Raw genomic sequence first — 25160 nt, forward strand, 5'->3', positions numbered from 1 at the left:
ATTGCCCTGCTGTCTTCTATGTGATGTTTCTGACTCATTAAATTTTTAATATCTTAGAACAGCACATAGCAGGCACGGACAAACAACAAAGAAAGACTTGGATTAAAGTGAAGGAAATGATTTCCCTATCCCAAGTAAGCTGTAAGGTGCTTTTCCTTTTTTCACCTTCTCCTTGGAGTTAACCGTTCTACCTGAGTTCCACTAGATGGCAGCACACACACATATATAGTGTATAAATGTGCGCCTCCTTTTCTTAAAACTGAAGGAAACTACAAATCCCGACATGCATTATTAAGCGCCTGACTTGTTTCTGTACAAAGGTCTCGAGTTTGTTGCTCGCCCAGGGATCTGGTGGACGACATCCACTTGCTGCTCTAAAGTAAGTTTTCCTAATATTTTTTTAAATGACACTTCAGACTGGGAAAGGGGGAGGTTTAGATTTGCTTTGTTCTGCAAGGTACCTATTTCAAGATTAATCTCAGCAGTTAGATCAAGATAAGGGTGTGTTTTTAACAAGTTTGAAACTCTGGTATTTGTAAGTTTTTCAGTGTGGTTTTCACGTTGCATTTGTTGAGAGTTGCCTCATTTTACCATTTCAGGTCACGTTTGCCCTCATTTTCCCAAATAAATTCCTTTTTGTTTGATAGTGTAGTTTATTCCAACAGTAAGGCTTTGGCCCTCAAATTTGGCCCCAGAAAGACAAGACCAGCGAGGAAGAGATTTCAGAGTGAGCGAAGCGGCTGCTCTGTGCTTGAGCAGTTGTTCAGTAAGCGCCTCTCCCGTGTCAGTGAATCCTAGGGAAAACTTTGGTACGTGCCTCCCGTGCCATGCACCTAAAACCGGCAATGACAGGGGGGCAAAATAATAACTTTTTAATACACCATGCCCAAGATGGGGGGGGGCGGTATTGGAGTCTCTTACTTTCTGAAGCATACATATCTCTCAACTCTTTACGTGTTTAGAGTGAAAATGTATCACTCGTGTAAGAATAAAGAAAAAAAAAAGAAAAACAAAACGGTGCAACTCCCTGGCATCAGAGGAGGTCGGGCACCGTGAAAGTTCAGCCTCCGGGGCGCATAACAAATGCAGCCTTTCTCCGAGAACATCATCGGTGAAGCTGTAAGCAGGTCCCTGGAGCCGCTTGTTAGTGGGGCCCTCTGAGAAGCAAAACTCCAACACAGAGTTAGGCGTGCACGCGTGTACTAGAGAAAATGCTGGTACGAGAGGAAATGAGAGAACCGACCGTCGGACCCCCCGAGGGAGGCCCCAGCCACCGTAGGGCTGGGAGCGAGGGCCGCCGGCTGGGCTGGGCGGTGGCCGGAGGGTCCGCAGGGTCTCTTGTGTCCCGCAAAGCGGGTCTGCCTTCGCGTGGTTGCGAACTCACGCACCGGCCTCAGCGCACAGCCAGCGCGGCCGCGTGCGGACCTAGAGGGCGCCCGCCCGAGACCGCAGGAACAGCGCGACCCACGAGGTCTTCTCTTGGACCTGCAATCCGAGGCCTAGGTTTGAATTCACAGCCTCGAGACACGGCACAGACCACATCATCCCTTTGAAGGTAGTGCACTGGTGTCCAGGCCCGGCCTCCTGTCTGAAACGCTGCGCTCGTCCCGCTCCCCTCTCCATCCCCTCCCTCCCTGCAATTAAACGGGAGGCCCTTCAGGCCACAGCACGCCCTCCCCAGGAAACCACCCACTCCCCACCCCCGCCCGGGACTGCTCCACAGTGATCTTCCTGAAATACGTGTCTGATTGTGTCACACTCTTCCCATCAGTCCTTTGGTGCCCCTTGCCCACAGGTGTAACCAGCCCCTCAGCATTCCCAGCTTAGATAAAGCGCGGAGGCTTGGTTACAGCAAAAAGCCAAGGTTGGCTGGGGAGAACAGAGATAGGTTCCAACAGAATGGACTAGATCCTGGGAGTCCTCTAGGCAAGACTAGCGAGCTACCTGGACTTTATCAGGCAGGTAATTGAGCAGGGTGATTGTGTAGGTTATCTGTACATGTACCAAGTAGTGGGCTCGCTACGCCCCTCCCCCAGCTTTTCTTTTATAGAGGCTAGAAAACAAAACCTCAAATTCTAGGCCCTGCTGCTAGAGCTGGCCTGTGAAATGAAGACTGGAATTTCTGAGGAGGGCTTGCTTCTCAAAGAAAGTGAGGACACTCTGGAAGCCTTTTCGCTTTTATCTCCCACCACCACCTTTTTCTTTTTCTTTTTTTGCCTGGAATGGGGATGTGATGCCTTGGGACAAAGCAGCCATTGTGTGACTTGTGAGATCAGCGGCACCCATTAAAGACAGTGGGGTGAGAAAATGTACTCAGTTCCTTGAAGATGGCCTCAGTTGATCAGCGTTTGACTCTTAACTACCCCCAACCTCATCATTAGCCATTCCCTCTCATCCTGCGATCTACCGTCCAAGAACCAAATATCTTAGGCATATCTTATTTTCCCTAGGTCAGAATTCCTCAGTCCTCCATTCTGAAAATTACTGCCGGTAGCACGCTGAAACTTTAAGAGAGGATCAGCAGCACTGTGTGGTGAAATGTCACATAGCAAAGGAGTCAGGAGGCCTGAGCTTAGTTCTGGCTCCATCATTAACTGGGTCTGTGACCTTGAGCAAGTCAGATCACTTTTCTCATCTATAAAATGCGAGTACTGAACGTGATTTGATTTTCCAGCTCTTTTGTTCAATGACTCTCTGAGGCCAACCATGAAATCATCCCAGTGACAAGGAAAAGCCATAGATAATCGATAGTGCAAACCCCAACAAAAGTTTACAGCAGAGAAATCAAGAAGCAGCCCCCACTAGTAAGGGCACATACAATGCTATAGCAGTTTGTATAGGGACAGTGGGGAGAACGGTGGTGGTAGCGAGGGGAAGGACTCCCGCCCCTGCTCCGTCAGTATCAGATGCTGTCTTCTCTAAGTACTCAAGAAACCAATTGGTGGATTAAAGTCCAATATATCACTTCAGTGGGTTGTGCTAAATGTTTCTGATAATACCAAGCTAGGTATCTGGAGTCAGCATTCTTGGGAGAATTCAGATGATGGGACGATTTGTACAGAAATGCTGTCATTAAGTTCTTAAAGAGTTCACTGAACTGTTCATTCTAGACATCGCTGCACAGGACCAGGTGCTCAGCCATTCAACACGCGTCTGTAGCTTAAGCCGCAGGTTCCATTATGGGTCGACTTGATGGGAAGGTCATCGTGCTGACAGCTGCCGCTCAGGGGATTGGCCGGGCAGCTGCCTTAGTAAGTTGTTATCTGTGGTTTGCCTACTAACTTTGAGGTATTGAACTATGTGGGCAGATCCCATGGTCATTTAATTCTGCTCTATTTTTTTTTTCTTGTTTATCTTGTGCTTCTGTTGTCTTAAGTTACAAAAAGAAAAGTCGCTATCCCTGACCCCCGGGGAAAAGACGAAGGCATGAACACCTCCCATGTTTATTATGTGACATCACTGATAACCTCTGACTCTGAGAGAGGTAGTCCTCTGCCTCAGTTTCTCTGCACTATGATATATTTACTGCACGGGCCCTATGGGAATGCATAGATTTCTGAAATTACATCGGTTCAGGTAGAGGACTCTAGAGTTACAAGACTATCGGGTTACCTTTACCTTCTAATTTATACCAACTTCTTGCACATTATAACCCCCACCTGAGCTAATTAATGCATTTAAAGTATTGACTTTAATGAAAGTATTTGACATTTATGAAAACAGTAGTATACTCTGAGGAGAAAAAGTGTTGAAATAACCCATTTTCTCTTATTATTTGGAATATAAGAAGTGGAAAATAAGAACTTGCTCAGAAATGAGAAATACAGGCTATCACATCACAGAATAGTATTTTGAGAGGTATCAGTAACAGAGTCCTAGATTTTAAAAACACGATTTTATTTGATAATGCTTAAAGGGACAAGGTTAGATGACAAGCGCAATGTATGTTACGTTGTCCTAATGATAAAAATAATAACAATGGGAAGGGTGAAGTGAGAGTAGAGAGCTTGAAATTCCATCTATTTTATAGGGAAAACAGTGAAAGTAAGATAAAGGGGGAAAGGCTAACTGACTTTCCATTAATGAGAATGGAATCAAATCAAATAAACAAAGGATTTACTTGTATATTGTGTCTCCCAGGCTTTTGCAAGAGAAGGTGCCAAAGTCATCGCCACGGATATCAATGAGTCCAAACTTCAGGAACTGGAAGAGTACCCCGGTAAGCAAGTTGGCAGTGTGAACTTGGGATTCAGACTCTGCAAAGTATTATAAAGCAATAGTGCTCAGATGCTGAAAGAAAATTCCTTACCCACTCAGTTCCACTGGCCTTCTCTTTAGAACCTGATTCTCTGATATCAAATCTATATTGTGCAAACCTACAGACAAAAATCTATATATTTAAATGTATAAACATTCTAAGATGTATACCTGAAATATTTTATTTATGTAACATGTTAAAGGATTCAGTCCTCAGTTACAAAATTACATGTGAAAATTTAACAGTTTTTGTTAACTTTTTGTTTTTAAGTACGCTCTAGCCCAAGGTAGAACTTGAACTCATGACCCAGAGGTCAAGAGTTGCACGCTCTACCAACTGAGCCAGTCAAGCAAGCGCCCCTGTTATTGTTAACTTTTTTTTTATGCTTTTATTTAATTATTTCTCAGAGAACGAGAGCACACAAGCAACGGGAGAGGCAGAGGGAAAAGCAGGCTCCCCACTGAGCAGGGAGCCCGATTTGGGGCTATATCCCAGGACCCTGGGGTCATGACCTGAGCCAAAGGCAGATGCTTAACCAACTGAGCCACCCAGGCACCCCTTATCTTTAACTTCTAACGATGACTTTCCACTTGAGTGCCTCTCTGTGAGGGAAACACTGTCCAACAGAAACATGATGTGAGCCACATGTGTAATTGTAAATTTTCTAGTGGCTACATTTAATAAGTAAAAAGACACAGGTGACATTAATTTTAATAATATATTTAATCAATACATCTAAAATATTATAATTTTAACATACACAGTATTAAAAAAATTTACACAGTAAAAAAAATTTAACATACACGGTATAAAAAATGGAATATTTTACATTTCTTATACCAAATCTTTGAAATGCACGGGTACTTTACAGTTCCAGCACATTTCAGTTCAGACTAGCTGCATTTCAAATGCTCATACTGGAGACAGCTCAGCCTTAAATCATATATCATGATCAGAAACTGTAAGAGATTAACTTGTTTGGGTGCATATTGTCCCTCACTGCACCACACCAAACCTTAATTCCAACATCAGAGGGTTTCGATTGGCGTTACTCGAAAGAAATCAGGACATAGAACTCATTTGAAAGTTAACCGTTTTGGCAAAATAGAACTGGCTACATGAAAAACTGAGTTCACTGAATTAGTTAACTGAATTAGACCATGTGGAGTTATTTTAACAAGTCTAAGGGAAGCTGCTGTCCTAGAAAAGCACAAAGCAAAGGAAGTTCTTCTGAAACTCAATTTTAGTCTTCCCCTTCTTCATTTATAATCTTTCTTTTCTATATCCAAAAGGGAAGAATAAAATAAACCATATATTTTTAAAATCATACAAATGACCAAAAAGCCTATTTGTTGGTTTAGGGGTTTTTTTTTTTTTTTTTTTTTAGTAGCTAGTACAGCGTATCTCTCTCAGATCCCACACCAGATCTCTCATGGTCAGTGTTTTCATCTCTTCTTCTGGCCTCTTGTTTCTTCTTTTTTTTTTTTTTTTTAAGATTTTATTTATTTATTTGACAGAGAGACGCAGCAAGAGAGGGAACACAAGCAGGGGGAGTGGGAGAGGGAGAAGCAGGCTTCCCACAGAGCAGGGAGCCTGATGCGGGGCTCGATCCCAGGACCCGGGGATCATGACCTGAGCTGAAGGCAGACGCTTAACGACTGAGCGACCCAGGTGCCCCTGGCCTCTCGTTTCTTCTTGCAGTTTAGTCCAGACGTAAGTGATGGTACCCATGACCAACAAAGTCATTTCTAGTAAATAAAAGTAAAGGGCACAAATAGAAACAATCTCTTAGCTCACCGCACCTCAGACAGAATTCAGCGTCACTGTAGCAGTGATTCAACCTCTGGGGAAAGGAAACGCTGGAGAGGACCCACTTGCCCGTCTTACTGCTGGCTTACTCAGAGGCATCTGATACAGAGCTCAAGATGGGGAGGACCTGAAGATTTTTACTAATAAGATTCTTAAGATTTCTAAGACCCCTACTAATGGCCAACAATCCTATGAAGCTTGACTAGACTAATATTACAGTCTTCACATTTCAGAACAGCTAAATCTTCAAGGCTAAACATTTTATGAGTTAAAGGTAAATCATGTCCTTTGTTTTATTTTTCAGGTATTCAAATTCGGACCCTTGACGTCACAAAGAAGAAACAAATTGACCAGTTTGCCAATGAAATCGAGAGACTTGATGTTCTCTTTAATGTTGCTGGGTAATTCATACTTTTTAATTTCACTGTCCTTACAGAAAGTTTTCTATGACTTATTTAATCACTTTTGATAATATGGCAAAATTATTCATCATGAACCATTATATATTTCTTAGGAAATACAGCTAGAGTTTAGACAGAATTTTTATTCCAAGATTCAGCAGGTGAGAAAGCCATAGAAGTGGACACGGGCTTGAGTCCTAAGGGAAATTATGGTCTACTCAAGAGAACTGGTAGTAATCCAGACCTGTTGCTCTTCTTAAGGCTGGTAACGGCTCCCACCAATGGACTGGTTGTGGATGCTCCACTAAGACATAAAATAAAATGAAAAACTGTTTTCCAGTAGATGTCTTTAAAACAAAGCATATTTACCAGAAACCAAGTACTCAGCCTATGGAAATGCAGGTGTTCCCCATTTTTTTGGCACAACATTCTAGCCAGTCCTCCACACACCTCCCAAGCCCAGGGTTTCTTATCGGGACAATGAGCCCCACCCAGCAAAAGAAGTCTGCGTGTTGCACTTCTGTAGAGAGCGCAAAGAGAGTGGCTAAATTGAACTTACTGGGGTGGTACCCAATGTGCCGAATCAGGTACGAATGTGGGGAGACTGGAACTGGACCCACCACACAGACGACAGGTAGTGCTAGCAGTTTCCCTACTCAGGAGCAGCTCAGTAGAGGTGAGCACAATGGACATTTACACAGGAACTAAGTGACATTCCCCTTTTCTTATGGAATGTTGTATTTGTACTGCTGCATTGATAGAAAAATTCCAGAGCCTTCTAATATATTTTTGTTCTTCTTCCTAATCATGTTTCAGAGCAAAAAAAAAAAAAAAAAAAAAAAAAAATCCGTCTATAGTTTGTCATATGTTACATTGTGTGGAAATTAAATTAAAGCAACAATATATGGCAATCTATTTGATAAACTGCTCATCCCTTATATGAGAATATACTGAGAGCCATGACCAAAAAAAAATCAGTTAGGAAAAATAGTTTTTGAACATCTTTACATTAAATTTTCAGCAACATAAGCGATATAGAAGTAGAGCATGTGGTTCTTGCTGTCATACGAAGGATGAGCATGTTATTTACAAGTGTGACTTGACAAGGACTGAAGGCTGCTTGAAGAGTTTTGTTTTGTTCTGCTCTGTTTACTCAGTATGTTAGAACCGTATGATAGAGATATTACTTTGCTACCCTGCAATGTGGAGACAGTGGTTTTCCTTGCAATTTGATTTTATTTCTCTTTGAAAACAGTTAAATCTGTGCCACTGGAGGGCACTATAGCTCCTGAAATAGGAGTCAGGGCGGGCGTCCTAGTCTCACGTTTGTTTTTGACATTTCCTGTGCAGTTCCTGCCGAGATTCTTACGTTGGGTGGCCCCAGACTTTTGCCTTTCTCTTTTAACAGAAGGATGTTGTTTTCAAATAAATGTATTTAGCTTAAGTTGTTGGATACTCATTAACCTAATGTACTAAGTGATATTCCGAATTGTTAAAATCTTCATAAGAGAAGGGTCAATGGTCTCATTATGTGACAATAGAAAAATGGTAAGGAAATGGAACACAAATCTTCTTAAATGATCATTTTTCCCCACTGGTCAATCCCTCTTCCAGTTTTGTCCATCACGGAACCATCCTGGACTGCGAGGAGAAAGACTGGGACTTCTCGATGAATCTCAATGTCCGCAGCATGTACTTGATGATCAAGGCATTTCTTCCTAAAGTAAGGACTGCCACCACAGGATAAGTACCACTGGCTAAGTAGGTCTCCGCACTGGGCACCAAGAAAGGGTCCTCACATGTGCCGAAGAGTGACAGTAGCTAACATAATGACAAACCTGTACTGAATATTTATTTCAAGGCATTTAATATAAATTAACTCATTTAACCTTCCAGTTAAGAAATAGTCAGGAAATATTAAGCACTTTCTATTTGCAGGTCTCCCTCATTCTAGGTGCAGAAGACATATCAGAAAACTAAACAAAGTCCCTTCTGTAAGGCAGATCCCATTTTTGAGGAGAGAGGATAATGGGTAATGAGACATAACTTGGGGAGTGATTAAAAGTACTACAAAGAAAAAGAAGCTAGGATATCAGTAAAGTCCAGGAGGGCCTCACTGAGAAGCTGGAATTTTCATAGAGGTCCAAGTGAAATGAGGGAGCTAGCCATTCAGGTATATTCGGAAGAGGGTGCCAGGGAGAGGGACAGCAAGGAGGCATGCAGAACCAGAGGAATGTGATGACGTAGGTACTACTTTATCACATCCACTGTAGAGAGGATAAAACCGGGAGGTGAGGTCACTTGCCCAAGGCCACATAACTATCAAGTGGTTAGAGTAGGATCTGAACCCTGGAAGTTGGGCCCCTTCTTGAATTTCAGTATCTAGGCACATGCTCTCAAGATAGACCTACGCCCATTGCTTTTCTGTTCCCTGATACTCCCCTTGTTTTTAGCTGAGCCACACAGGTACCAGAGAGGTGAGAGCCAGTGTATGCTCAAGAGAGAGCATTCCTCCTGAGTCTGCTACCCTGGAATTCCACAGCCTTCACACAGCTCATCAATGTTTTTCATTTTATTTTACAAACAAGCATTAAATGCCTTTTGATATAAAGCACACACTAGGTGTTCTGGGGAGAGGGGAGTGTAAATATGAGAAACATTGAGTTCAAATGAACTGACAAGCCAATAGTAAGCAGACAGCACAAGCTCAGACAATGGAAGGGGTTGACTGAGTACAGAATTAGCTCAGTCCAAGGTTGTCAACTGAACCCTAGTGAAATGCAGAGGAGCATTCTTCTCTTCCATCCCAGCCAGATTAGATGACGGACATACCGAAAGCTGCCAACCCAGCACAGAGAAGAGCTTTCTAATGGCAAGGCAGGACCGATGCTTTGCTCTAAACATTCAACCTAATGTCAAGATGAACATTAAAAGGAAAATTAGGAAAACCTGACTTGGAAACAAAAGAATTTGTTTTAATCTGCTTGTTTAGCACCTAGAAAGGATTTCTCAGTGGGTCCACGGGATGTTAAACTAGGAAATTTTTTTAATAAAATCTCACTTTTTCTGCTTATTTGGAGTTCATGAGAATCTATGTTATTTGGGACTTGAATTATTTTTTTTGAAGACTGATCCTAGGATATGGGAGAGAAGCAGAGGCTCTGGTAAAAGGAGAAAGCTTAGGTCACAGGAGGTAAGCTGTCATGTGTGCATAACCAGCCTACTTCATGTCTGGAATGCTCTACAAATGTGACTGAAGGCAGCAAGGGTGAGATATGGTCCAGTGCAGCTGAAATTTAAACTTGTCAGTAAGCGTTAACTTTTGAAATATCAAACACTAACTTGCAAATTAGTGAGTTTACCTATGATTTAAAGCATCTTCACAATAATCCATATGAGCCAGTAACACCCATCTGTAAAACGTCCCAAGAGATATTAATGACTGGGATGGGCAATCAGAAGGAGTCAATGCCACTTCTGAAAGTGACAGTAACCAGCCTGACCCCAGATTCTGGACTCTGGCTTCACAGCCTGAACTCTGCCCCTCCTTCACTGTGCACCATGGGAGATGGCACTTGCGTTCTATTCTATTTAAAATGAGGGTGAAAAAATTACATGATCCCTGTCTGGGATCCTCTGGGTTCATTCACTGTGATGCACGTTTCCAGGTTAGAACTTTCCAGGGGAAGCCAGGATTTACAGCCCAGGCAGATCTGAAAAGTCAGGGGGTCAGAACATAGAAACACTTTTGGAAATTTTTGTTCATGGGTAGACATACTGAAAACCATTCCAAGACTGGAATTTAAGTTAAAAGGCAAAGAACAAGTTGAAAATACTGTAAGAAGAGGTCAGTGCAAAATCCAAAGTCAGGGAAGTCTCGGCTATGTGGAAGTTTCTCCCCTTTGCTGTATTTTAGAAGATTCTCTAGCACAGAGAGGTGCTTTGGCAAGTATTTGTTGAATGAATAAATGAATCTAGGTTGTCAGTCCAGGTAGAGGTCAGACATGGAATCACCAAAGACCCAAGAAACCAAGGTCTGCCAGGTTTAGGAGCTGAGCTCAGTGGGGACAGAAGAGCTGGGTTAGGGTAGGACTAACTAGATCTACAGCTAGAGGGAATTTTTCAGAGTTCTTTCTTAGCCCCTCCCTGAGTTTCTGGGAGATCAGTCGTATGGAGGATCACCACGTACTAGGCACTTCCCTTTATACCTGCCAAGTCGTATTTGCCAGAGGGGGCTATCGCGTGGGGAGCCAGGAGGAGCAGGCACACTCTACCAGCAGGCACTGAGCTGGTGTGGAGAAGAGCTCATGGAAGGAGGCAAGGACAGGGCTTTAGAACCAGCAGACAGACCTGGCCGAATGGATGGATCCAGTGTCAGGGGCAGCACTAGCGTCTCCTAGTGACTATATTCTAAAGTTTTGCCTGAGGAATTGCTGCATTTCTGAAGATGAGAGACTGAACTTACTTCATAGCTCATCTTTATATATTCAGTTGGGGTATATGTATTCTATAGGTATTAAAAACAGGTTACATATGAGAATGATAGCTCAATAAAACTGGAAAAAAATTAAAAATAAGTAAAAATGGGTTATTTGCAAGGTTGGATAAGAAAGAATAATGTTAAGGCTTTGTTTTCAAGCCTTGACTAATTTTCCTGGTCTTTTTTGATGAGGACCCCATTTCATATGATCCTGTTTATCACATAGACAAACAAGTTGGGTTCAATATTTTCACCCCTGCTGCTGTCCTTGACTTGGTTTGGGTCGCCTCAGCCTCCCCTTGCACTCTTTAATCCATCCAACACAATGCCTTAGGTTGTTTTAGACTCTCTGCTCTTGGGTGCAAATAGTAACTAAGTATCAAAACAGAAAGGAAGGGAATACTATAGGGAGACCTATCATCTTGGCAGCCTCTTCCCTGGACCAGTCACTCACCCCCATTCCTGCACCTCTCGGTCTGAAAGCGGCTAGAGCAACTCACGGAAGCAGAAGCGACTTCTCTCTCTACACTGACTGTTGAGACGCTTTCTTTTTAGAAACTTTTTACTTGACTTTCATGGCACAGCATGTCCTGCATTTCCTTCCTCTGTTCTCTGGTCGTGGTCTTCCATTTCCTCTCAGCAGTTGTAACTCTTTACCACTCGCCGTGTCCACCAGCCCCGCCTTGTTTATGGTCATCCTCCTAGCCTGATTTCAATGAGAAGGTAGTGCCCATCGGGCAGGAGTGCTTTTCAGGTGTTGCTTCTTCCCCCAAAGCATTCACGGGTCTCCATGCCCCCGGACCTACCTACATGCCCTGGAAAACACACATACATGTTATACTTAAGTATACATTCATCTGAAAACATTTCTAATTCCTAGCAGCCTTTTTATTCATTATATTATTCCTTTAGGTCTGGGGCAGGGCCCAGCAATCTGCACTTTAAACTAGCATCTCGGGGTGCCTGCATGCCGCAGTTAAGCGTCCGACTTGATTTCAGCTCGGGTCATGATCTCAGGGTTGTGAGATCAAGTCCCATGTAGTGCTCTGCGCTCAGCAGGGAGTCCACTTAAGATTCTCTCTCTCCTTCTCCCTCTGCCCCTACCCCCACTCAAGCTCTCTCTAAATAAAGTAATTAATTAATTAAAAAAGAACTAGCACCTCAAGAGATTTTGATTCATCACAGTGTATGGTCCACCTACTGTGTACCATGTAGGAGGACAAAACAGCAACAGATCCTCCTCTTCAGACCTTCACACTCTGGGGGAATTCTGAGGGAAGTGTTCTTAGGAAACACTTCTTCGATGAGGGAGGCAGGCCTCACCGCGTATAACCATTTACCACGTCCTGCACTTACTACCTAAACCATCTCCACCCCTGTTGCCCACAGACATTTCTGCATCTCTGCTTTCATCAGTCCTTTCCGAAATCACTCTGTCAGCTTCCACTGGGTCTCCTCGACATGGTGCTGAAGTAATCTTAGTATTCCCCAAATGTAAACATGCCGCTGCTCTGCATTAAACCCCTCATTGTCACCACCGCAGTGCCTTCAGGGTAATGCCCAAATCCCTACACTTAGCCCCCATTGGCCTCTGCAGCCTCATTCCTCCCACGCCTAGCATTCCAACCAGACCCATCCCCCCTTCCTCCCAGTTCCGTGATACAGCCTCCATACGTGGGGTTCTTGCTTCTTAAATCACCTTTCTCTTTTATTTTTCTGGCTAATACTTTGGTTTTCAAAAATCAGCCCACCTCTTTCCTCCTTAGGAACCCTCCTCTGAGTGTCCTGCAACCTGGATTGGTCCCTTCCCACCACCCTGATCCCCCCCACCCACCCCCAACCCCCCACCCCCATCTGGAGGTCTCTGCTGTTGCCAGATGCTGGTTATGTCAACCCCTCCAGTCGGCTGGCAACTCTCTATAGGCAGGGAGTGTGTCATTTATCTTCCAAACTCCTGGACCTACCACTGTATCTGATCATAGTACGTCTTCAACAAACATGTGTCAGGGGCACCTGGGTGGCTCAGCTGTTAAGCGTCTGCCTTCGGCTCAGGTCATGATCCCAGGGTCCTGGATCAAGCCCCGCATCAGGCTACCTGCTCAGCGGGAAGCCTGCTTCTCCCTCTCCCACTCCCCTGCTTGTGTTCCTGCTCTCACTGTGTCTCTCTCTGTCAAATAAATAAATGAAAAAAAATCTTTAAAAAAAAAAGTGTCAAAGTAAGACTTTTCCAACAGCAGGAATACAAAGTAATGATTATTGTTCATTAACTTTTCATTTAGCTCAGAGTTCCTTCTTGGTCTTGCTGATGCTTTTGTGCCAAAGGCAGGCAGTAATCCTCCTGGGAAATGTTCCTGCCAGTGAGTGTGTAATGACTGGGTGAGACTGTTAAGACTGCCTAACAGCGCTTCATGTTAATAGCTAATAAGATGCTTCTGCAAACCATAAGTAAATGCAAATCTTCTAAAGAGGTCGTATTCTTATCTAGCAGAGTGGCTTTTTTTTTTTTTTTTTTGGTATTTGTTTTGTTTTGGCAGATGCTTGCACAGAAATCTGGCAACATTATCAACATGTCATCTGTGGCTTCCAGCATCAAAGGTAGGTCTGTCTTCCTCTGGGAATCACGATGCACAGACCCCCATACCTTCACGAGCTGTGGGTTTTTGCAATGAGCGTAGCAGAGATTATAAAGCCCACACATAATTTCAAAACCACTTTTTAAAAAATTGGTATTAAGATCCTGTCAGTCTTTTTTGCCTTCGTTGTAAACCAGTCGTAAAAAGTAAATTTGTTTCTTTTGCCCTTCCTTGTATTCCTTCTAATGGATGTGAACATGAAAATCAGGCCAGAAGAAGGAAATATTAATTCCTTTAATTAGCCAAGAAAGATGTATCAAACACTATGTGCCCCTCACGGTGCGCAAGGGGGAGGATCAGGCAAGTGCACGTGTTCTGCAGTGTGATAGTATTACCACACGGGTTTGTGCAAAGGGCTGGCACCGCTGATACGGGGGAGTGCTTCCCCAGGTCGGCTGATCTGGGCGCTAAACACAAGTCAAGTCCAAGAGCCGGGACTGCAGTGCCAAATGGAAATGACATCACAGTCCGGCAGATGGACTTGCGCACTTCAAGTGAAAGTTACTGCCATGGTGGCATCCCTTCTCAAGAACACCCGTGAGCCTGCCCGAGACAGGAAGGCAAAGAAAGGGCGCAGGCCTCCTCACTGTTTGGTCTGGTGTTTGTTCTGTTGTTCTTTCTCCTGATTCTCTTTTGGAATCCGCCCAAGGGTTCTGCCCACCGGTAATGAGAACCTAAGACCACTGCCGTCACCTCAGTGCGGGTTCTCCTCAGTCTCCACTGAGTTGTGCCAGGAACGGTATTATTTTCCCACAGTCAGAAACCAGCCCTCTTCAGGGAGAAAACCTGATACCAAATTTTAAACAGGGTGGGATGGCAGGAAGCAAGACAGCGGTTCCTGGGGACAGTCAGTTGTGCTCCCTTCCTCAAGGAGACTGTGGTTTCGTTCCTTCGATTGTTGAGTCTTCCTTTCACCTCAGGGGTCCTGAACAGATGTGTGTACAGTGCCACCAAGGCGGCTGTGATTGGCCTCACAAAGTCCGTGGCCACAGACTTCATCCAGCAGGGGATCAGGTGTAACTGCGTGTGTCCAGGTGAGGCAGGCTCCACAGGGCTGCCACTGAGCTACCCATCCACGGAAGTTTGTTTACCACGTTATATTGATCCTGTCCCTGGGGAAAAGCTCAAATGAAAAAGGGTCTATGCTTATTAAGATAACAGTCCAACAGGGGCGCCCGGGTGGCTCAGTTGGTTAAGCGTCTGCCTTCGGCTCAGGTCACGATCCCGGGGTCCCGGGATCGAGCCCCAGGTCGGGCTCCCTGCTCCGTGGGGAGCCTGCTTCTCCCTCTGCCCCTCCCCCTCTTGTGCTTGTTCTCTCGCTCTCTCACCCTCTCTCAAATAAAGAAAAATCTTAAAAAAAAAAAGATAACAGTCCAACAGTAGATTGGAAACGAGATTCTTAGTCATTAGGAATGAACCACAGATGCAAAGGGTTTAAATGGTATTTATGTGTGTGGAACAATTCCAAATCCTGTGGCCAAGACACATAACTGGCCAGAGCTTGGTGTTTAGGAAGCCGACCAGAGATGCCCTTGTCAGGGGAAAGATGAAAAGTAGACCATGCTCATAGGACCACAGGAAGAAAGTAAGAGCAGCCTCCCAGAACACAGGGAGCTACTGAGTCTTGTCAATCACCTAGGGTGACCCATAAATAAAAAGGAGGGGTTAATACCCTCCTTGATGCTATCAAAAGAGGACCAGCAGACGGTGGCCTGCAGGAGAAATCTGGCCCACCACCTGTGTAGTAAAGACACTCGTATTCTAACACATCCGCACCCAGTTTGCATACATAGTGGCTATGACTGCGCTCCTGCTACAAAGCAGAGTTAAGCAGTTGTAATTGACCAAATAAATGGTTCTCAAAGTGAAAAATATTCTCTATCTGGCTTTTTTTTTTAAGAGTTTATAAATTTATTTGACAGAGGGAGAGACAGCGAGAGAGGGAACACAAGCAGGGGGAGTGGGAGAGGGAGAAGCAGGCTTCCCGCAGAGCAGGGAGCCCGATGCGGGGCTCGATCCCAGGACCCTGGGATTGTTACCTGAGCTGAAGGCAGACGCTTAACGACTGAGCCACCCAGGCTCTCCTTCTCTATCTGGCTTTTTACCAAAATGTATGCTGACCTCCCATAGAAAGGAAAGAAGAAAAGCAGAACTTAGTAGACAGGACATTCGATCTGTCCAAACAAAAGCATTCTGTAACTTATTTCATAGGAATAACTCATTTTCTTAATAACTGTGGGTATGTCTATGAAGTACATATGCCCTTCCACTGGGTTCCACTGACCCAAAGGGAGCATAAGAAGAATCACTAGCTTCTTGTCTGAAAAGGATTTAAATATCACATTTCCAGGATCAAGGTGGCCCTCAGGGGTTCACAACTGGTATTGGGGGGTTGGAGAGAAGCAGCATTTTGCAGTTACCCATGGAATTTTTCGAAACCTAAAGTGCATGACAGAATTTGGAGAAAGAGTTGATGGGGAAAATCACCTGTGTCATTTGGAAAGTTCCACACAAGATTTTTATATATTCCACCGTGGTCTCCCCTTGCTGACTTATCAGTTTAAAAGAGGACTACAGAATACCCATCAAGCTGCAGAATTTCCATGACCGAGGTGTTCTATCTAATTTTTCCTGGACTAGAAAGGTAAACCTAGGTAACACCAAGAAAAAAGAGGATATAGACGAGACGGTTTCACTGGGTTTTAACATACCCACCGGTGACACCTGACTCTAGCTATTTGGGGTACCATTTACCCAGTGGAATAAATGGCAAAATGATTTGGAAAATGTAGTTGTTTTTAGCAGCTGGACTTTTCGTAAGATTGGAAAATATATTATCAAACTGTCTGGAACAAGGAACTAGCTGTGACTCAAGAGCCAGTCACAGAAGAAAACCTGACAAGGGACGAGTGTGTCTGGGATGGCACTGATGGTGGTGTAGTCACAACTCTTCCACACCAGGCTTGTGTAGACGGGGGCATGCCGTGTCGGTTTGGGCCATGGACACAGTGGAGCCAGGACAGTGCAATTAAGTAGAAAGCATAGGCTTGCTCTGCGGTTTCAGTTAATAGCCATTCATAGCAGCCATACGAAAGAGATGATGCTCACTTGTCTGGAGTGGTGGGAAGGTATCAAAGTTGTATTTTAAAACTGGATTTTGAGGATATTGTTACGTGAAAGCTTAGGTGTCTTAAGCATACTGTTGGTAGGATCCTGGGCTGTTAGGGGGCTGTGGGTGAGAGAAGTAAAGAAAATATTATTGGAAGCTGGGTACAAGGGAATCTTTGTTACGTGGTTCCAGAAAGTTTATCAACACTATTGCCTGCAGTGATGTGGAAGGTAGAAAATGTTCCTAATGAACTGGGTATCTAGTAAAGGCAGTTTTCTACTCTGCGTGTTGAAAGGGCTGCCCACTAATGGTGAAATGTGAGACGAGACGGGTGACCTAAAGAAATGGTGTTAAACACAAAGGAGCCAGAACTTCCTGACTTTGAAGACTCCCACCCTCTCCAGAGAAATGACAAATGATGCTAAAATTGAGAAATGGTTTCCTGGTGAACATCAACCCGATGGCACTCTCGGGACCAGAGGGTACGACTGTAAAATCATCCTGTTATGACCTTACAGGTATCATGTGGTTGCCCAGAGGACTGTCAGCCCCCACAAAAAAAGGCTGTCTAAAGACAATTCACAGGTGACAAATTAATAAAAAATCTGGGCAACTTGCTCTGTGGGAGCTTGAACCAAGTGGGATTTTAAACATTTTAGCATCAGTCTTACTTTTTTTAAAGTGAAATAATTTCAAATTATATTTTTATGAGAAACATGAAACTGTGGTTAAAAATAGGAATTCGAAACCAATGAAAATAGGCAAGATAATGAGGAAAATGTAGAACCATCTAAATTACTGAGGACCATAACAAGCATGGCACCACCTCTGAGGATCCTGAGTGGACCTGACAGCAGAGAATGGTTTTGAGATCATTAAGGCATCCTGGGCTCTTGTACTGGTGAAGTACTTATACGAATCTATGGACATCTCAGGGTTGTCCTGAGGAGTAACTGAGATAATACATGTAAAAGTGCTTAAAATCCATAGTGTCATGTCAATGTACTGTAAGGAAAATATGTCTTGGGAATGCTGGGCGATTCACCCAGAGTCCTTGCCTCGTGTCACAAGGAATTAAGATCCGTATTTTTAAAAATCATAGAAAATGGAGGTGAAATTGTCATTCAAAGTCACGGAGAAGGATTTCACTGATGGTTGTGTCATATGGAAAGGAAGTTTAAAGTCTGTCAATGTCTTTTTCAGTTTGAGTAATTAACCAAGCTGAATGTTCCCCTTTGATTCAGGAACGGTTGATACCCCATCTCTGCAAGAACGAATACAAGCCAGACCAAATCCCGAAGAGGTATATCTACTGTTTTAGATTGTGTTGAAATCTTCTGGTTGAAAAGTGTGCTCTTCCTTACCTGGAGCAGACAGATTCGTAGAGACAGACAGAAGGGTGGCTGCCAGGAGCTGGGGGAGGAGAGAACAGGGAGTAATTGGTTAATGGGTATAGAGTTTCCGTTTCGCAAGATGAAAAGAGTTCTAGAGATCTGTTGCACAATAATGTGAATGTACTTAACACTACTGAACTATACACTTAAAAATGGTTAAGATGATAAATAACACATTATGTGTATTTTATCAGTTTCAAAAATTAAAAAAAAAAAAGCCCTCCTCTTTAACTGATCTGATACAGTGTGTGTAGGTTTAACATAACACATAGTTTGAGTACCTTGAAAGTCACCATAGTCCTACTTGGTCCACAATTAATGATATTAATGATATTATCATGTATCATACATGATTAATCAAGGCAGCACGCCACTGGAACCTCTATAGATTCCTCTTGTCTTTGACCTCCTGAGGAGTTCACACTTCACCTCACATTACTGATAAGTGGTATGGTTTCTTGTCTCAGGCACAGAACTATTTCCTGAAGAGACAGAAGACTGGAAGATTTGCAACCCCAGAAGAAATAGCCCTGCTGTGTGTGTACTTGGCTTCTGATGAAGTAAGCACTATTCTTCCCAGGGAGTTCATTATCCTCATTTGGCCACGATTTGCTTATCAAAATAATGTCATGTTAGAGAGTTGCAACATATATATGCTAAGAGGTTGCATTTACAAGATAGGGATAAGTTGTGATTTAATTTGCTCAAAGACAGACCACGTGATCTGAGCCGCCAACTCTTCCTCACTCAATGCTACATGTCACTAAATCTTGTAGCAAATGACATGGAGCATTGAAAAAATTAAATTGCTCAATTTTATGAGAGACAGTTGCTTTCAAATATTATAATTGGGGAAAGCCTGACTAAACGGAAGTCAAGGAATGAACCTCCAAAATTATGAGAGCTTCAGGTGAAATGGGGAGAGAGTTAAACAGATGTAATTGTCTCTAGAAGACACAGATTTGGCATCTGGTATTTTTAGTTTAAGAGAATCCTACTGGCTCTTTTTTTCTATGAATTCTTGTTTGTTATCACGTATGGAAATTCCCATTTCTATCTCTTTCCACTTTGCAACTATTTAGTAACCAGTTTCTTCCTTAATGGCTATTGTATATATTCTTAAATGGCACACAACTACAAAAGCAGAAGCTACATTTATAAGGTATAGAGCACAAGAACATCCCTCTCTGTTTTATGTGTTTGCATGTTACATGACCAGGGAACTGCAGTGTATGAGAAGAGAGGAAGAAAGGGACCCAGGCAGAAGTGAGCAGGTGTGCTGCTGATGCGTTAGCTCTTCTTTACAGTAACTTGGTACACACCAGGCAGTTGGTGAATGTGACAAATACAGTGGTTGAAATGTTTTAGTGATAGAAGTTATCACTTCTCGGGACTGTTAACAACAGTTGTTAGTCGCTGCAGGAATTGCTAAACAAATTACTAATAGAACAAGTTTATTGGCGTTTGTGGTCTCTCTGACTCCGTATCTACAGAAGAGTTCATTTGATTTGGAGGTGCTGCTGAGGAGCTAAACTGCCCTTGTTTAGCCAGAGCTTAGGTTTCCAAATGTTTGGAAATGTTCTGCCTTGAAATGTGCAATCGAAAGACCTTTAGACTTTTAGAGGAACCCAGAGGAGTCCTATATGTGTAATAGAAAGCTTGCTTTAAAAAAAAAACTTTGAGGAATTGGAGTCATTTCTTGGTAAAGTGTCTGATAACCCCCTAGTTTATCTACTGCATTTGATCAGTTTTCATAGATTGAAGTTTAAAAATTTCTGTTCTCATACTATGATGTCTTTCCTTCCTGCCTCTTCCATTGTCTCAGGCTTTACATAAATGTAAAATTAAGAACACAAATTTAATATTCATGCTTAAGTTAAAAGATTTTTAAACCCCTACCACAAGGATTATTTCAGCTTTATTTCTTTGGAAAATGAAAAATTCTATGAAAAAAAAGTAATTTTTTAAATTCCCTTAGTTTAGTACAGATTTGGATATCTGAAACTAGTGTATTTTTTCATAGCTTAACAGATGTAATAATTATTATTCATATAAATTTTAAAGACACATTTAGGGTGCTTCAGCTCCTGGAAACACTTATGTATTTCGATCAACTAAATATACAATATCTTATATAAAAAAATCTGTTTGGTAATTGACATGACCACTTTATGACAGACACTTGATGTTCAAAAATTTATTAATGGCATAAAACTCAGCTACTTTAGAATAGTTCTGAATTTCAAAATGAAAATGTACTATTTTAGCCTATACTTTATCCTAATTTAGGGAGTGGCTGCATATCACTAAACTTAATTTTCTGACTCTGAGACCAAACACCTGCTTAGAATGTGACTTTTGTGCTAAAACACTAGCCAGAGGCCAGTTGACTCAAGATCACAAGAACATGCAGCTGTTTCAAATCATCCAAAATTTAATTCAGATTTTCCTAAAATGTTTGTGAGGTGACTATTCCTATTATCATGAATACATTGTTTAGCTATCTCAGTGAGGGGAAAATTGAAACACAACCTGTGTTAAACCTGGTTAATTGTTCTGTCTCCTTGTGTTTATCAGTCTGCCTATGTAACAGGTAATCCTGTCATCATTGATGGAGGCTGGAGCTTGTGATTTTGATCTCCTTGCTGGGAAGGCAGGCCCCTCCTGTCCACAGTGAACCTGGTTATGAAGAAAATTCACCCCTCATGTCTTTCCTATTAGTGGCATATTAATGAAAACAAGCCCTTTTTAATGATGTCATTGTTCATGAGAGTGAGATTCTTTAAATATGTTAATCTCTTTCTAACCTCTTCTGAAATCATTGTAGGGAGATGACATAAAAGATAATGAACTCACTGCAAATGAATAGTTTTAAAATAAACCACAATTTGCAAGCATATAAAATTAAAATGTGAATATGAATAATGGAAAGTTTTTAAGAAAAAGGTATTAATTTGTATTTTACTTCTATTTCAAATTATTCAACTATTTTGTACAATTCTGCATTGGTCTGTACATGGATACTAATTTTAAAATTTTACACCATTACAAATGAACACAAGGTAGGAAGGAATTTAGCTTCAGTAACTTACATTAAAAGGACTTTAGATTTGGAACTATACTGTTGATCTGTTATATAAAAGAAAAACAATCATCAAGTGTTTATACTTAACGGATGTTATCACTCAAAATTAAGTGCTGTCTTCTTAGTTTAAGTAAAAAATCTTTCTTAAAATAAGCAGTGACATTTGGCATGGGCCTAAGAAACTTATAATGAACTAGCAGTATTGGCAATTTGCGTGATATTTTTTCGGTTAAACGTAGATTTTTTTTTCACCAAATTTCAGGTTAATTCTAAGAGGACATGAAATTTAGAAACAGTCTCTGGGTAAATAAATATAAGTGAATCATATAATAGGAAACAAAATTAAAGAAAATAAAATTTTTAAGGAATGATGAAATAGAAAAAGAGAATTAAGGAATACAAACTTCCAGTTATAAAATAAATAAGTCACAGAGATGAAAAGTACAGCGTAGAGAATATAGTTAATAGTATTGTAATAACATTGTATGGTGACTACACTTATCATGGTGAGCACTGAATAATGTATAGAATTATTGAATCAATATGTTGTACACCTGAACTTAATACAGCATTGTATGTTAATTATAATTCAATTAAAAAATGGTTACAACGTTGTTGGGGTGTTTTTGTTTTTGTTTTTGTTTTCCATGAAAAAGCTTAAGTGGGGCACCTGGGTGGCTCAGTCAGTTAGGCGTCTGCCTTCAGCTCTGGTCATGATCCAGGGTCCTGTGATTGAGCCCCGTATCGGGCTGCCTGCTCAGCCAGGAGTCTGCTTCTCCTTCCCCCTCTGCTGCTCCCCCTGCTCATGCTCTCTCTCTCTCTCTCTCTCTCTCTGTCAAATAAATAAATAAAATCTTAAAAAAACAGAAAAAGCTTAAGCAAATTGTGGATGATCATTCTATAAGAGATTATTAGGAAGAAGTTTTTCTTATTCTTTTAGGGTTTTATGTTTGTTTTTTATTTGTTGCTACTTCAAAAGATCAAATGGTATGATGTACATATAGATAATAAATGAGCATTTATTCTTAGTCTTTCCTTTTTGAACCTTAATTTATAATTGATATTAATTCATATTAACGAGGAAAATTTTGAAATGGACAATAAAAGGATAACATATGTGAGGAAGAATATTATGTGGTTGATGAAAAAGAGTTAAAATTGACAGCAAAGAATATACTGACTAGCCTTCCTGAAGAGTCCATTGATTATAAGATTTGCTTTGGGGTTCTGGACCAGGTAGTCCACAACTGCATCACAGATAGCTTGTTTTGTGACCTAGACCAAGTCACCCAATTGACCTTGGATTTTAGTTTTCTGGTTTGTGGAATTGGGGAGTTGGACCAAATGACTTGGCGTTGTTTTTGGTTTTTTTGGTGTATCATAATCAAAATGCTATAACTTCTCATCAAGAGAAGGGATGGAACACTGAAGCTTACAAGTATGTTATGAAGTACTTTATGCTGTAAGCGAGTATGCACGTGTATGTATGCATGTGTATGACAAATGAATTTTAAATAAACACACGATGAATTCCACAAAATGAATTCTAACATTAACAAAGGCTTCCCCAGAGTTAGTTCTTTTAGCTAACTAGAAATGATAAAACATTATAAACAATAAAAGCTGAGGTAAAATCTCACCAAAAAGTTAAATGTTCTCCAAAGTCATGTTAATCAAATGGGGTGATGTGTCAATGAAGATCATATGACTAAAAGAAAAGGAAAAATATATTCCATTCCTGGGGTAAGAGGAAGCTGGATACCACTAGAAATTTCTGCAAGCTTTAGGAGAGGAAGAGCAGTGTAGGAAAATACAGTAATCACTTTAGATGCTCTGAAGATTATTGGATGGATGTAGGTTCATCCATACTACTCACAAAGGAGGGCCTGAGAGACAAGAATGAGTGGTTTCTATCTGGTGGAGACACTTCCTTGACGTTGTCCCTCTTGCTTGAAATGATTAAAACTGGCCCAAGGAGTGAAAAACAGGTAAGACAATTTTTATGCCTGAAGGAAATGAAAATTACCCCGAAAGGGGCACGCGCATATACCCACACTCGCTTGGAGGGTGGAAATATACAGGAAAGAAAGAGAGTTTTAAAGGAAAAAAGAAACTGCTGATGGGAAGGTTAAAATCTAAAATGATGCGGTAAGAAGGGCTTCGGTGTTAAAGAAGCAATAAAAAAGGTGGGGGGAGGACAAGTGTTTTACCCCACCGAATTGGTCACCCAGACAAAGAATCCTGTCTTCCCACCGCATCTGAGAAGACACTTGTAAAAAGCACATCTGAAAGGTGGAGTTAAAACCCAAAATGTAGAAGTTGGTTTAGGGAACGTTAAACCTTGTAACGGGCTGTCTGGCCTGCACTCCTAGCTCCAGAAGAGACGGCGCTGCGCGTCCTCACCAGGGTCTCGTCGTCGCCGGGGTCCGCGCTCGCTGCGAGTTTCCCTGGGGGACACGCTGGTCCTGGCACCGTGGGCCGGCCGCCCGGCCAGAACACACCACTGCCACAGCACTGGGCCGCGCCGAGGTCTCGGAAAGTGGGCCCGTGGTCGGCCGGGCTCCCCCTCCTGGGAAGGCCGCGCGCCGCCAGAGCGGGGACGCAGCGGAGAGCGCGCGAGGGGACCGCGGTGGGCCGCGGTGGGCCGGTACCCGCCCGGGCTTGCGCGGGGAATCACTCCGGCGCGGCGGGGCCAGACCTCCGTCGGGGGGCCTCCAAGCGCGCGCGGGGAAGGCGGAGCCTCGGAAGCCTGCGGCGCGCCCAGCGCCCGGATATCTGCAGTTTTCGCAGCCTCCGGCTCCGCCTGGGGAGATGCGCTGCCTGGAGACCCCGCGCGCCTGGATGGACCAGGCTCCCCTGAAAACATTTTACTCTGTTCCCCACCCTTCCTGCGCTGGAGACGGCGAGGTGAGTAGCCCTCAGAGGACACTAAGCGCCCAGAGCGTGTTTTTCTTGTTTGTTTGTGTTTTAGTTCTCAAATCAACCGGAGGGTGTTGCTACTGTGGGCTATGCCAGCAACGTGAAGGTGCTGAGAACCATCAGATCCTACTGACTGAAGAATAAAAGCGCCTGCTCAAAGGGCACACTGTGGCTTTTTTTTTTTTTTACTTATCAGCCATCGGCTTGTTATCTCACCCTAGACTCTGGTGATTTGTTGCTCTAAAAGATTAATATCAGAAAGCCACCATTTCCTTTAGCCTCCTGTCAGGAAACGGACACCAGCGGACAGAGAAAAGGCAGGTACCTGACTGAGCCTGGTCAACCTCTGTTTTCACTGAAAGACTGACACCCCATTCCTCCACTCTGTAAGGGGACCTCCACTTGACATCATTGCTGCTACAAACTGCTGTCCTAAAATTCTGGTTTACTGTTTCTCTCTAAACTAAGAATGAAACATTTCACTTTAGTTTTTTTTAAGATTTTATTTATTTCTTTGACAGAGAGAAAGAGAGAGAGAGCACAAGCAGGGAGAGGGAGAAGCAGACTCCCTGCTGAGCAGGGAGCCCCATATGGGGCCTGATCCCAGGATTATGGGATCATGACCTGAGTCTAAGGCAGACGCTTAACCGACCACCCAGGCGCCCCTAAAACATTTCACTTTAATAAATACCTGTGTGTCTTCTCTGGGCCAAGCAGGCATGGGGACAAGAAGTACAAATATGAATTAAATACAGTTTCTGCCATTCAGCACCTCAAAATCCAGTGAATCAGAATATTCTTAAGTAATTAGATAGTGTGATTCATGCTATACTATTGATGTGAGCAAAGTGGCTGATTCACATATTTCTAGAATATTAAGATCTTTAGAATTATAACCCTAATGACTAGATTTTTCCTTTTTTTTTTTTTTTTTTTTTAAGGATTTCTATAGAAGTGGGAAAAAGTCAGTGATGTAGGTCTGTCTTGGAGCCTACTCCAAAAGTTGCTGTGCTGGGTATAGAAGGTTGGCATTCACATCTATTCCTACCTGCTTCTAGTATGCCTTCATGTA

General features: G+C 42.6%; 2 protein-coding genes and 1 long non-coding RNA gene across 8 annotated transcripts in view; 2 read left to right on the forward strand and 1 right to left on the reverse strand.

Moving 5' to 3' along the window:
- Positions 1-303: 303 nt before the first annotated feature.
- On the forward strand, positions 304-20972 carry BDH2 (3-hydroxybutyrate dehydrogenase 2). Of its 2 annotated transcripts, XM_028091219.2 has the most exons (10): positions 304-379; positions 3111-3251; positions 4141-4219; positions 6372-6468; positions 8083-8191; positions 13483-13543; positions 14502-14615; positions 17935-17993; positions 18552-18644; positions 20662-20972. In XM_028091219.2, exons 2-10 carry the CDS (start codon positions 3180-3182, stop codon positions 20713-20715), a joined length of 738 nt encoding a protein of 245 aa, XP_027947020.1. In that variant the 5' UTR covers positions 304-379; positions 3111-3179; the 3' UTR covers positions 20716-20972. The 2 variants fall into 2 exon arrangements, with proteins under 2 accessions (XP_027947020.1, XP_027947021.1); XM_028091220.2 differs by lacking the exon at positions 14502-14615.
- LOC114199332 (uncharacterized) lies at positions 5621-23957 on the reverse strand. 3 transcript variants are annotated; one of them, XR_003607269.2, is made up of 6 exons: positions 23573-23955; positions 21840-21997; positions 18055-18103; positions 14275-14693; positions 11403-11763; positions 5621-6772 (listed from the first exon to the last, which is right to left on the reverse strand). It is a non-coding gene; the product is annotated as an uncharacterized LOC114199332 (long non-coding RNA). The 3 variants fall into 3 exon arrangements; XR_003607270.2 differs by lacking the exon at positions 21840-21997 and having other exon boundaries at positions 23510-23954; XR_003607268.2 differs by lacking the exons at positions 14275-14693; positions 21840-21997 and having other exon boundaries at positions 23573-23957.
- Positions 23847-25160, forward strand: part of SLC9B2 (solute carrier family 9 member B2) — a 49190-nt gene continuing 47876 nt past the window's right edge. For 2 of the 3 annotated variants that reach the window (XM_028091214.2, XM_028091217.2), the window contains exon 1: positions 23865-24076. The gene's annotated coding sequence lies outside the window, so the exon portion shown is untranslated. Of the gene's footprint in view, positions 24077-25160 lie in introns of all 3 variants that reach the window. The other variant, XM_028091216.2, reaches the window with a different exon arrangement.

This window comes from Eumetopias jubatus, unplaced genomic scaffold (assembly GCF_037043125.1).
Source record: "Eumetopias jubatus isolate StellerSeaLion01/CBP00866 unplaced genomic scaffold, mEumJub1_p1.0 scaffold_2, whole genome shotgun sequence".
NCBI classification, from domain to species: Eukaryota; Metazoa; Chordata; class Mammalia; order Carnivora; family Otariidae; genus Eumetopias; species Eumetopias jubatus.